Here is a 12,695-nt window from a genome sequence, read left to right as displayed (position 1 = left end):
TGATAAGTCTTTAAGATTATGAAAGGGTTGATGGGGTAGATGTAGAGGAAGTGTTTCCACTTGTGGAGACCAAAACTAGGGGCGATAAATGTAATATAGTCACTAATAAATCCAATAAGGAATTTAGGAGACATTTTTATCACCAGTTAGAATATGGAATATGCTACCACATGGAATAATTGAGGCGAATAGCATAGATGCATTTAAGGGGAAGTTAGATAAGTACATGAGGGAGAAAGCAATAGAAGGATATGCTGATACGGTTAGATGAAGTCGGGAGGGAGGAGGCTCCTGTGGAGCATAGACCAGCTGGGCCGAATGCCTTGTTTCTGTGCTGTTAATTCTATGTAATTTTGTTTTTGGTTGAAGGAGGAATCTTGGCCTGAACACCGGGAGAACTCCCTGCTCTTCAAAGAGTGCACATGAATAGGCAGATCAAGGTTTGCTTTAACATGTCCACTTCAACAATTCCGCACTCCCTCAGTACTGCATTTAAATGTCAACCTAAACTATATGCTTAAATCTGGACTGGGGCTTGAACCCATGACCTTCTGACTTGGGAGAGTGTGCAGCCAACTGAGCCAAACTGACACTTGTATGAAGACTGTGTGAATTTTGTTGGTCGTCTTGTACATTTCTGATAATCCAACTCCTCTTGAAAGGAAGAAATAATTGGACTATCAGTCAGGAAACTGCTTTAATACTGATTGGATTGCTGAGCATGGCTATAATCAAGTTGCTGTACCCACCTAGTGCCCTACGCTCAGTGTTTGTGTGTGTGCGAAAAATATGATTCAGGCACTGCTTGTGCCTCTGAAAAGTGAAAATCGCCAACTTATTTTAGTGATGAATGTCAGTCAACTGTGACTAGCTTTTCCCTTTGTAGTTTTCATATTTTAACCACTAAACTTGCTCGAGGCTGTGAATTTTGTAAATGGCTTGGGATAGTGAGCAGACAACCCGAGGAGATATTACGAAATTCACATCCTCGAGCAAAATGTGAGGTTAGAATGAACGGTCTCCCCCCACAGGACAGCGACAGTGTGGAACAGACTACTGATTCAAGTAGTTAACTGTGGATTAGGTGATGCAAAGGAACTGGATTGATACCTGTTGAGGATTGTGGAGTTGAGAATAGATCTGTTTCGATTCACGGGGTTAGTGAGAGATAAAGGAAAGCTTGGATTGGGAGGGGTGTAGCGGGCAGGCACGCTCAATATTTGAAGTGGACTGGGGAAGAGTGGGCTTGATGGTCCAGATGCCCTTCCTTGCTCTAAGTTTCATGCTCTTTGTGCGTTCTCTATTTCTAGTGGTGAAGGAATTCCAGGAGTACGTGGAGCCTGAGGAAGGATCTCAAGGGTCCCCGCAGAGGAGAGCTCCGGTGTCTGGTCAGGAAGATGAGGAGGTGGTTTTGCCGCTGGGCGAGAATGTACTAACGCACAATCTGGGCATCCCAGTACTGGTTGTCTGCACAAAGGTAGGTTTGTTGTCTATTGAGCTTTTGGTATCTCAAAAAAATAAATCTGTGGATGTCCATTTGTTCATAGAATGAGTTGAGCCGGAGCTTGTGAAAGGTTTTTTTTAGCAGTTAAGGAGTGTTGTTGTACTGGACCATGAGAGCTCATCTCTCCAGTGCAATCGCTATTATACAGTTGTAGTTGCTAATTTTGTACTTTACCAACCATACTATCAGGTGAGGCCAACACATTGCCTGGTGATCTAGTGACTTATTTGAACCAGGAAAGTCCCTGGTTTATATCGCGTTAGTTGATCTCAGCTGGACCAGCAATAGGCCCGGTACTGTTGGGCTCAGTGCTATCTAGTGACCTCTGCTAGAAAATGTGCGCGCGCGCACGCATCTGGTAAGAGCAGGATTGGGCCTGATCTTGATTTCCCCCCTCTAGTCAAATAACCTGTCAGTCTAGGCTCACACAAGAGGAATGGTCACTTGGGTGAGATTCTGGCTGGGTGCCAGTGCCTGTGAAACAGAACCCCAACCAGAGTCAGCGCCTCCAGGAGAGAACGGAAGAGAAAAATAATTTTACTTGGGAATGGTTGCAGTGCCTTAAAGTTAGTATTCCTGCCTCAGACAGGATGAGGAGTGAAAACAGCAGTCATCCCTGGAATGTCATGTTGTATAAACAGGAACGTTCCTGTTTGTTTAATATTGAAAGATCAAGATCATGAGCAGCAAGATCTTGGAACGCCTTTTGCTTCCCAAGCTCACTCAAGTCGCACATCATCCTGACTCGGACATATATCGCCGCTCATTGTTGCTGTGTCAAAATCCAGGAATTTCCTACCTGTCACCATCATAAGGACACCATCACCACAAAGACTGAAGTTCATGAAGGCTCACCACCATTACCTCGGCAACAAGGGATGGGCAATAAAAGAGGCCTTTCCAATGACACCCACATCCTGAGAAAATATAATAAACAGAAATATGTTGGTGGCTGTGCTTTATCGGGAAGGGAGAAAGATGAGGATGTGTGTTGTTGGAGCGGTGCACTGTGGTTGTGACTGGCTATGTCGTGGTATAAAGATGCCCCTGAATTTTTCTTAGGAAGATGGAATAGGGAGGCGTACACCAATACACGGAATTGGAAAAGGCCACTGTGCTTCGAAAAATCCCAGGCTCTGCTCTCCATCTCATACTCTTCATCCCCTCTCGAATTCATATCAAGTCATGGTCAGTCCCATATACTCACTGCTGCCTGTGTAAATCTAAACTGCCCACTTTCCCATGTCTGGCTTGAGTCTGTCTCCTCCACAATTGAGGAAGAGAGCAGGTTAACAAATTCTGCCCCCCCCCCCCCCCCCCCCCGCAAACTTCTTAGCATTAGCAGGAAGTCCCTTGTTGGCTGCTTGAAGAGGAAGCGATAGTGATGGTTAAGGAGCAGTGTCCCCATTTTTTCTCTCCCTGATCCTGTCCTCACCTAGTACCTACCTACACATAATTTAGAGTGGGGTGGGCAAAGGGGTGTCACAGGATAATAATCAGGAGAGAAAACCCTGACTGACGTCTGTTTTCCTTTCCAGTTCCTAGCCTTGGACACTGAATAGTTGTAGCACCGCTGCCTCGACTGAGGTCAGCTAACTCCGTATCGAACCCGAGTATCTACCTATCTGCATGGCTCAGTACCACACTGGGCTATATATTTAATTTATTCAGTAAGCCATGGTGAGAGCTGGAGTAACAATTAGCAGTGAGTTTGAGTTAGTAACTCAATCCGAGTCTGCTCATGTTTGAAGGTTCTCCAGCATTGCTGTCACTCGCTCTGTCATCAGAACAGCTTGATTGAATTACTAGCATGTCGCTCACTGCTGTCTGTCGATTAAATCTCTCTTTCTATATTTAAACTGCTGGAGTGGTTTTAAAAGTGCATCATAGTATATGTCGTCTTCACCCAATTAGGCCTTTGTCATACTTTTTAAAATCTGTTTTTAAAGGGGCAATGAATAGGGAAAGTGATTTTCCATCAAGTGTTTAATATTCCTTAATTTTTATTGGCTTATCAAAGTACAATCATACATATATTTCTTGAAGCTATTGCACATATAAGTGTACATTTGCTTTATGAAGCCATTATATATTTAAGTTAACATACAGATTTTGAAGCAGAGACTGTACATTTACACATATATATATATAAATAATGAAGCCACTGTACATTTTGGTTGCATGGTGCTTGAGGGAGGATGCGTCCATGTTTCTTGGCCTGACTGTGTGCACTGGGAGAAATAGGGGTTTGAGGCAGCTTCTTCGGACTTGAATTGTAGAGGTTAGTTAGTCCTGGTGACAGTATTCTTAATCCTTTTTATTGTCCCTTTCAACTTGTCAAAACCATGGCCACCATGAAGTTTGATTGTTTTCTCTGCATCTCCCCTGAAAGTGTTGACTTGTGATGGGGTGCAGTCCCACAGCTACTCGCCCAAATAACCATTCATCAAGTGTGAACCCAGATGGGGAGTGTCGGGATAATCAACTGTGGTGGGCATCACCCCCTTCTCCCCTTAACCGACGACAACATTTTCCAGCAGGAGCTCCTGAAGTAGCGATCGGGCATCCTATCTGATTTTCCCCACACCCACCTTTAACTCGGGGTGCTGACACCATTCATCGAGCCCCAAGTGCTGCCGCAGCTGAGTTCCGATTACTAAATGAACCTGGAACCTTCCTGTATTAATCAGCACTCAGGCGTGTGAAAACATCGGCCATGTGATTACAGTCATTTGGCGTAGGTTCAGACACAGCCCAGTCCGTGCAATGCTGCCCGTCTGCTGTATTCTGGACATTAGCTTAAAAGTGACATCTTCAGGCAAAGATCAGGTACTGCAATGGGGCGCCGCATTGTACAGCACAGCAAGTGGGAAGAGTTTGACTGAAACGGTTTGGTCCAACCAGTCCGTGTTGGTGTTTATTCTCTACGAGCTGTAGTCCTAATCCCATGTGGTTGCCCTGTTCCCATTTCCATTAATTCCCCTTTCAACCACCTACCAGATCTGCTCTTAAATGTTGACATGGTCTCTGCTTTAGTTGCTCACTCCACTAGTAAACAATTTTACAACACCAAGTTATAGTCCAACGATTTTATTTTTAATCCCACAAGCTTTCGGAGGCTTCCCCCTTCCTCAGGCAGTGTGGAAAGGTCTTTTCCACACTGCCTGAGGAAGGGGAAAGCCCCCGAAAGCTTGTGGGATTAAAAATAAAATCGTTGGACTATAACTTGGTGTTGTAAAATTGTTTACAATTGTTAACCCCAGTCCATCACCGGCATCTCCACATCACTCCACGAGTGCATTCCACAGCTTTACAACCCTCTGTGTATAAAAAAAAAATAAAGCTCCCCTGCTCTCTGTCTTAAATCTCTTATATCTAATCTTCTATCTATGTCCCATTGTTCCTCAATCACTGGAAACAGTCTGTTTCTACCTACTCTGTCCCATCCCTTCATAATTTTAAACCCCTGTATCCAATCACCCTGTAAATCTCTTCTGATAAAAGCAGCCCCAATTTTTCAAGTGTTTCTTTGTCTTTGTATTTTCTCAAACCAAGCAGTAGCCTAGTGAAGAGAGTCCATTCAATCTGCCAAGAGATCTTCAAGGATTGAAGGAAACGTTGCTTTTTTTCAATGGCGGCTTGAGCATTGTGGAAGTTTGTGCTGGAGAAGAGGAGCTCACAATTGGACACTGAGTATGTGGCACACCCATTCAAGGCTGTCCTATCTGCTCGTGTGCCTAGGCAACAACGCTGTCAACAACCCCTTCCAAACCTCCAGGGGCACAACATTTGATCAGGGCAAACTAGCAAATAAGAAACATAAGCACAAATGGGACTGAGATGCCTGGGCTTTTTGAGGGCCAGATTTCCCAGGCCCACAGGCCATAGTATCGACACTCCTCTGTGCTCTTTTCCCAATTACTTGTATTTATGTGATGGTAAAGGTAACGTACAGATTGGGTTTTCCAATTATTTTAGTTTTATTTTGAGTGTCTTGTCCTTGCTGTGGATCCAAAGGGTTCTGGAAACCACCCCCCTCCCCAATTTAAAGGAAGCCTTGGTTGCCCCTGGACAGCAGATAGGAGCAGCAACCTTTCACTGTTTATTTCCCGGCTCCCATAATTGAATGGCTCTGATGCCAGTTGCAGCGTCTGGCAGCACCCCGATTTTAAAATTCTCACCCTTGATTTCAAATCCCTCCATGGCCCCGTCCCCTCCCTATCTCTAACGTCCTCCAGCCCTACAACCCTCCCAGATCTCTGCAGTCCTCCAATTCTGGTCTCTGGCGCATCCCCGATTTCCATCGCTCCACCATTGGCGGCCATACCTTCAGCTGCCTAGGCCCTAAGCTCTGGAATTCCCTCCCCAAACCTCTCTGCCTCTCTACCTCGCTCTCCTCCTTTAAGACGCTCCCTTAAAACCTACCTCTTTGACCAAACTTTTTGTCACCTGTCCTAATATTTCCTTCGGTGGCTTGGTGTCAAATTTTGTTTGATCTCTCCTGTGAAGCGTCTTGGGACGTTTTACTATATTAAAGGTGCTGTATAAATGCAGGTTGTTGTTGAGATAAAGTAACTCAGCACATACCAGAGATCAAGGGCGGGATCTGCTTGATTTGGAGGGCCAGCACTACACCTCCCTCGGCAAGCTACTTGCTTTGCACAAGAGCAGCCAACGTTTCCCCTCGGCAGCCTTAACTATAGATTGGTTACACTGAGCCCGTTCAAGTATGGGAACATATTGGAGGTGAGTAATAGGACAGGGTGTGAGGCAGTGCTACAGCTCATGCTGTATAAATATGAGTGCACTGTCTGTTTCCTTCACAGTGCTTGATGGTTTTGTAGCATAGTCTTGGGTGTCTTGTGACTTTTGATGCAATGTTTTGGATATCATGTGATGTGTGGCTGAATGGACTGTTGTGAATGCTTGTCTTTTGATTTAATCTTTCACCATATTCTTTGAATATCCCTGCTAATTTCCTACCCTCTTCCTCCTGAAGGTGCCCACTCTTGCTGGGGTACCATTCCATGGAGCACAGTAATATAGTGGTTGTTACTGGACTAATAATCCAGAGTAGGAGAGTTCGAATTCAACCATAGCAGTTTGAGAATTTGAATTCAGTTTTCAAAAAAAAATTTGGAACTAAGCTGGTATCAGTAAAAGTGACCATGAAGCTGTCAATTGTTGTAAAAGCCCAACTGGTTCATTAATGCCCTTTAGGGAAGGAAACCTGCCGTCTAGGGCTATATGTGACTCCAGTCCCACAATTGCCCTCCGAAGTGGCAAGCAAGCCCCTCGGTCGTTTCAAACCACTACATGCAACAGCTTCAAGAAGAAAACCCATCACCATGCCAAACAGGGATGGGCGATTAAAATGCCAGCCTTGTCAGCGATTCCCCACATCCCAAGCATGAATTTTTTATAAAGTCCGTTGGGGTAGGGGGAGGTATTATTCATCTTTCATCTCTAGGACCTGAGTTTTAATCTGGCCCAGAGTGAAGGGATGGAAATCTCTGCACTAGCTGTAAGAGACCTGTGTGAAATGAGTTCAGATCGGCAATATGTTGTATAGAGAATTGCAGGCACCGCACTTTGGGGTTGTGATGTGCTGCGCTGCCTGTGGCGACCTTGTCTGGAAACGTACTATTTTCTTGTCTCTTTCCACATTATATGTATTAGAAACAGGCAATAAGATTCATTCTGGGGGTTTAGAAATGTATAAAATAGCTCTACCTATGGTGTATTTACGATTGCTGGGTTTTGTTGTCGTCAGTCCCCTCGTACTGTATGTGCTCATCTGTTCCTCTTTTTCTCTCTCTTGCAGTGTGATGCAGTCAGTGTACTAGAGAAGGAACACGATTACAGAGACGAGCACTTTGATTTCATTCAGTCACATGTTCGCAGATTCTGCTTAGAGTGTATCCTTCAGCAAAGTACAAACCAGCCGATGTGCGGTGGTTGACTCCCTAACCCTAACCCTTCTATAGATGGTGCCTTTGCTTGGCAGCTCCTCACGTCACCAGTTAGATATGGATAAGATAAATACCTTTCATAAATAGAGACATGGAGTACAAAAGACAGGAAATGATGCTAAATCTTTATAAATCATTGATTAGGCCTCAGCTGGAGTATTGTGGCCAATTCTGGGCACCACACTATAGAAAGGATAATAAGGCCCAAGAGAGAGTGCAGAAGAGATTTACTAGAATGGCACCAGGGGATAAGTACATGAGGGAGAAAGGAATAGAATAGGGTTAGATGATGAGGGGTGGGATGAGGCTCGTGTGGAGCATAAACACCGGCATAGACCAGTTGGGCTGAATGGCCTGTTTCTGTGCTGTAAAATTCTGTGCAATTGTATGAGGAACTTCAGTTATGTGGAGAAACTGGAGAAGTTGGGACTGTTTCTCCTTGGAACAGATAAGGTTAAGGGGAGATTTGATAGAGGTGTTCAAAATCATGAATGGGTTTGATAGAGTAAATAAGGAGAAACTTTGTCCAGTGGCAGAAGGATCGGTGATCGGCAAAAGAGCCAGAGGCAACAGGAGGAAACACGTTTTACGCAGCGAGTTGTAATGATCTGGAATGTGCTGCCTGAAAGGGTGGTGGAAGCAGATTCAGTAGTAACTTTCAAAAGGGAATTGGATAAATACTTGAAGGGAAAAAATTTACAGGGCTATAGGGAAGGGGACTAACTGGATAGCTCTTTCAAAGAGCCATCACAGGCATGATGGGCTGAATGGCCGCCTCCTGTGCTGTACCTACTATGATTCTATGACAGGGAGAGATCAATTCATCTCATTGCTGTTTGTGGGACCTTTCTGTGCCACAAATTGGCTACCTTATTTGCTTGCAAAACCATGCAATAACTTTTTAATTAGCCATGATTGCGTTTGAGACATCCTAAGGATGCGAAAGGCACTCTATAAATGTAGCAATGTGCTTTTGTCATTACCCTCTGCCTCTCTTCCAAGGACCATGAAGAAAATTAAATTCAAATAAGGACTCCTGAGGGACTGGCATCAGCTGTCCTTTTTGCAGGTGTCCTTATTTTCAAAATGGTCACTGTGCTGTAAAATTACAGTAGAATGGGGAGTTCTTTACCCAGCATCCATAGTGGCGGAGACACTATTCTCGGGACAGAGCCGAGCCAGCATTCAATCCCAGAGAAACTTCCCTAACCCTGGGATCGAGCTGTGTGAGCATTCAATCCCAGAGAAACTTCCCTAACCCCGGGATCGAGCTGTGCCAGCATTCAATCCCAGAGAAACTTCCCTAACCCCGGGATCGAGCTGTGCCAGCATTCAATCCCAGAGAAACTTCCCTAACCCCGGGATCGAGCTGTGCGAGCATTCAATCCCAGAGAAACTTCCCTAACCCCGGGATCGAGCTGTGTGAGCATTCAATCCCAGAGAAACTTCCCTAACCCCGGGATCGAGCTGTGTGAGCATTCAATCCGAGAAACCGCCCTAACCCCGGGATCGAGCTGTGTGAGCATTCAATCCGAGAAACCGCCCTATCCCCGGGATCGAGCTGTGTAAGCATTCAATCCCCGAGAAACCGCCCTATCCCCGGGATCGAGCTGTGTAAGCATTCAATCCCAGAGAAACCGCCCTAACCCCGGGATCGAGCTGTGTGAGCATTCAATCCCAGAGAAACCGCCCTAACCCCGGGATCGAGCTGTGTGAGCATTCAATCCCAGAGAAACCGCCCTATCCCCGGGATCGAGCTGTGTAAGCATTCAATCCCAGAGAAACCGCCCTAACCCCGGGATCGAGCTGTGTGAGCATTCAATCCCAGAGAAACCGCCCTATCCCCGGGATCGAGGTGTGCGAGCATTCAATCCCAGAGAAACCGCCCTATCCCCGGGATCGAGCTGTGTGAGCATTCAATCCGAGAAACCGCCCTATCCCCGGGATCGAGCTGTGTAAGCATTCAATCCCAGAGAAACCGCCCTAACCCCGGGATCGAGCTGTGTGAGCATTCAATCCCAGAGAAACCGCCCTATCCCCGGGATCGAGCTGTGCGAGCATTCAATCCCAGAGAAACCGTTCTGTCCCTGGTTCAGAGCCGAGTGAGCATTCAATCCCAGAGAAACCGCCCTAACCCCGGGATCGAGCTGTGTGAGCATTCAATCCCAGAGAAACCGCCCTATCCCCGGGATCGAGCTGTGTAAGCATTCAATCCCCGAGAAACCGCCCTATCCCCGGGATCGAGCTGTGTAAGCATTCAATCCCAGAGAAACCGCCCTAACCCCGGGATCGAGCTGTGTGAGCATTCAATCCCAGAGAAACCGCCCTAACCCCGGGATCGAGCTGTGTGAGCATTCAATCCCAGAGAAACCGCCCTATCCCCGGGATCGAGCTGTGTAAGCATTCAATCCCAGAGAAACCGCCCTAACCCCGGGATCGAGCTGTGTGAGCATTCAATCCCAGAGAAACCGCCCTAACCCCGGGATCGAGCTGTGTGAGCATTCAATCCCAGAGAAACCGCCCTATCCCCGGGATCGAGGTGTGCGAGCATTCAATCCCAGAGAAACCGCCCTATCCCCGGGATCGAGCTGTGTGAGCATTCAATCCGAGAAACCGCCCTATCCCCGGGATCGAGCTGTGTAAGCATTCAATCCCAGAGAAACCGCCCTAACCCCGGGATCGAGCTGTGCGAGCATTCAATCCCAGAGAAACCGCCCTATCCCCGGGATCGAGCTGTGCGAGCATTCAATCCCAGAGAAACCGTTCTGTCCCTGGTTCAGAGCCGAGTGAGCATTCAATCCCAGAGAAACCGCTCTGTACTTGGGACGGAGCCGAGTGAACATTCAATCCCAGAGAGTGAGCGGTTTCTCCGCCGCTACAGGTGCTGGGTAAAGAGCTCCCCGTTCCACAAAAGCAGTTTCTTTCACAAAACCAGCTGCGGCCTTGCGAGAATTTGGGGGCAGAAGGGAAACAGGCTGCAAGGAGAAGCGCCAATGATCCCGACTCGGTGAAAGTTCCAGATACAGCAGCATTGCAACAGTCTCCCATGTATTAAGTTGTAAAAGGGCCTGGTGCATTGAAGGCGGTCCATAGTTTGTAATTTGCAAGTGTCCGTGGTCTGAGTGGCCTCTTGTATATTTTACCATGTAAGTTATTTGGGCGCCTCAGTAAATGTCTTTTTTAGCAGGTGTCTTTTTTTGGGTTTGACCGTTTATACAAGTTTTACTGCACTCGCAGCATTGGGTTATTAGAAAACCAGTTGTGGGTTTGGTGGGAAGTTATCTATTTTCTGTGAGGCGTGCTTTCCTGATGTGTTCAGGCATTTTAGCCAGTGAGTTGCTGAGCCATACAGACCAAGAAAGGCCCAGGTTCAGGGCCCAGACCTCAGCCAGGACGTTAGGAAGGGGGCTGGGTTAGGGAAGGGAAATTCAAGGCAGGGTTTCCACTCCTGATTGCTGCGGGGGTTACTTCTGCATGTTTGGATCTCTGACAGGATCAGACTCAGTGACACCAACAGTCAAATAGCTTCCTGATGACCACAGTCAAGGTTCACGCATGAAGAATTAATTGAATTAATTAATGGCCACTTGGGAGAGGCACCAGATGGTAGTGTGCACCTGTGGAACCAGACGGGGAAGAGAGAATAAACACGTTTAAAAATAATTCTAAGGGGGAAGGGCAGAAACACACAGAAGACATTGATTTGAAAGCTGAGAACAGTGTTGAGTTGACTGGCGGCTGTGTTGGTTTAAGTGTCACCATAAGCACAGGCATGCCGTCATAAGCCAGTTCTGAGCCGGGATGCCCAAGACTCATTTGATTCAGCAATTCTCTTGCTTTACCTCAAAGAATTACAACAACGTCTTCACTTTTGCTGCAACTTGAGAAATTTGTTTTCTTTTTAAACCCTCACATCCCTGAATGTCTGTCTGAGCAAGTTTTTGTTTTCTTTATGTCCCTTCGGGCAATGGTTGAGGTGCAAATATTAAACCAAGGCTAGAAGCTGGTAACTGTTTTAATTATTTTGTTTTAAGTGTGCTTGTCAAGGTAAGTGATCAGTACCAGAGAAAACCATTTTACTCACACTTTCCTCCTCTCCCTGCCACGCTCGGGTCAAACACGATTCCCAAGCAAATAGTTTCCTTAACCAGCGTTTCAGATGGTGCTGCCTTGATTTATACGTCAATAAAAGAGGAGAAGAATGTTGACCTCTTATATAAATATCTCGTCCACAAAATGTACGGCTTCCAGTTTGTTACGCCTGCCTTAGTGGTAGAAAAAGATGCGGTTTTTATGTAAGTACATCAGTACACTCACAACGCGCATCTTAGAGTAAAATACAGTGACTTAATGCTGGCTGGTTCTGATCAGCCTGAACCTGATCGCACTTTTCAATTTGCCGAATTCCTGAGCCAAGCCATTAAACTCTCATTCACCATCACTTGTGTTTACTTAATGATTGGACTTTGCGGCGTTATGCACTTTTTAAACAACAAAAAATGGGGAATCCCGGTCTAACCTGTAACTGACCCCACCGTTGATTTCAAGAATCGCCGAGTAATTGCGTCTTGCAGTCTCAAAGCCACAGCTTCACCTTTGGCAGGATAGTAATGCATTCTATTTTGCCAGCAGATCTCTGCTGGTGTAGCTCACGTTGAGCCAGAGGATATGCTGAAGTGTGACGCCTGAAGTGTGACGGGAAGTAAATGTGATACAGGAAGTGCGTGTTATATGCAAGTCTTTTTAATATAGATTGATACGGTGTGATGTTCCTGTCCTTGTAAAATAGCACATCCTCTGATTTACCATGAGCAACACCACAGTATAGAATTTTTTTAAAAGTAGCAATAAACTGCAAATGAAAATGGAAGCAGAAAGTGTCAGAAATGTACAGCTGGTCAGTCAGCATCTGCAAAGAAAAAAGACTGGAATTGATATTTCAGATGTGTGCCCTTCATTAGAACTTAAATCACCCCTGTTGTTTGTGATGGTAGCTGCACAGTTTAACAGGATCTCTAGTACGGTCAGGTGCTGAGGAGCCTCCCCCTCCCCCATACCGTTTACGGTGCACTTAATTCCAACCCATCCCCCTGCCCTTATTTTCCCTTCTGATCTGAAAATGTTGGCTGTCGTGCAGTTCCCTGGGAAACAGCTGGGACATGAGTTGACATCCCAGACTCTGAGTGCAGTGTGTATTCCCCTCTGGGATAGATGTGGCG

At 46.1% G+C, this 12,695-nt stretch overlaps 1 protein-coding gene across 1 annotated transcript in view; it reads left to right on the top strand.

Moving 5' to 3' along the window:
* Positions 1-12,695, top strand: part of dync1li2 (dynein, cytoplasmic 1, light intermediate chain 2) — a 96,452-nt gene that overhangs the window by 53,994 nt on the left and 29,763 nt on the right. Inside the window, exons 5-7 of the mRNA XM_067998179.1 lie at positions 1,311-1,477; positions 7,329-7,422; positions 11,636-11,771. Coding sequence (XP_067854280.1) covers positions 1,311-1,477; positions 7,329-7,422; positions 11,636-11,771 — 397 coding nt within the window. The remainder of the gene's footprint in view (positions 1-1,310; positions 1,478-7,328; positions 7,423-11,635; positions 11,772-12,695) is intronic.

The sequence above is a fragment of the Heptranchias perlo genome, chromosome 16 (genome assembly GCF_035084215.1).
Source record: "Heptranchias perlo isolate sHepPer1 chromosome 16, sHepPer1.hap1, whole genome shotgun sequence".
NCBI classification, from domain to species: Eukaryota; Metazoa; Chordata; class Chondrichthyes; order Hexanchiformes; family Hexanchidae; genus Heptranchias; species Heptranchias perlo.
The sequence above is the reverse complement of the archived record's forward strand: the minus strand, read 5'-3'. Positions and strand labels throughout refer to the sequence as shown.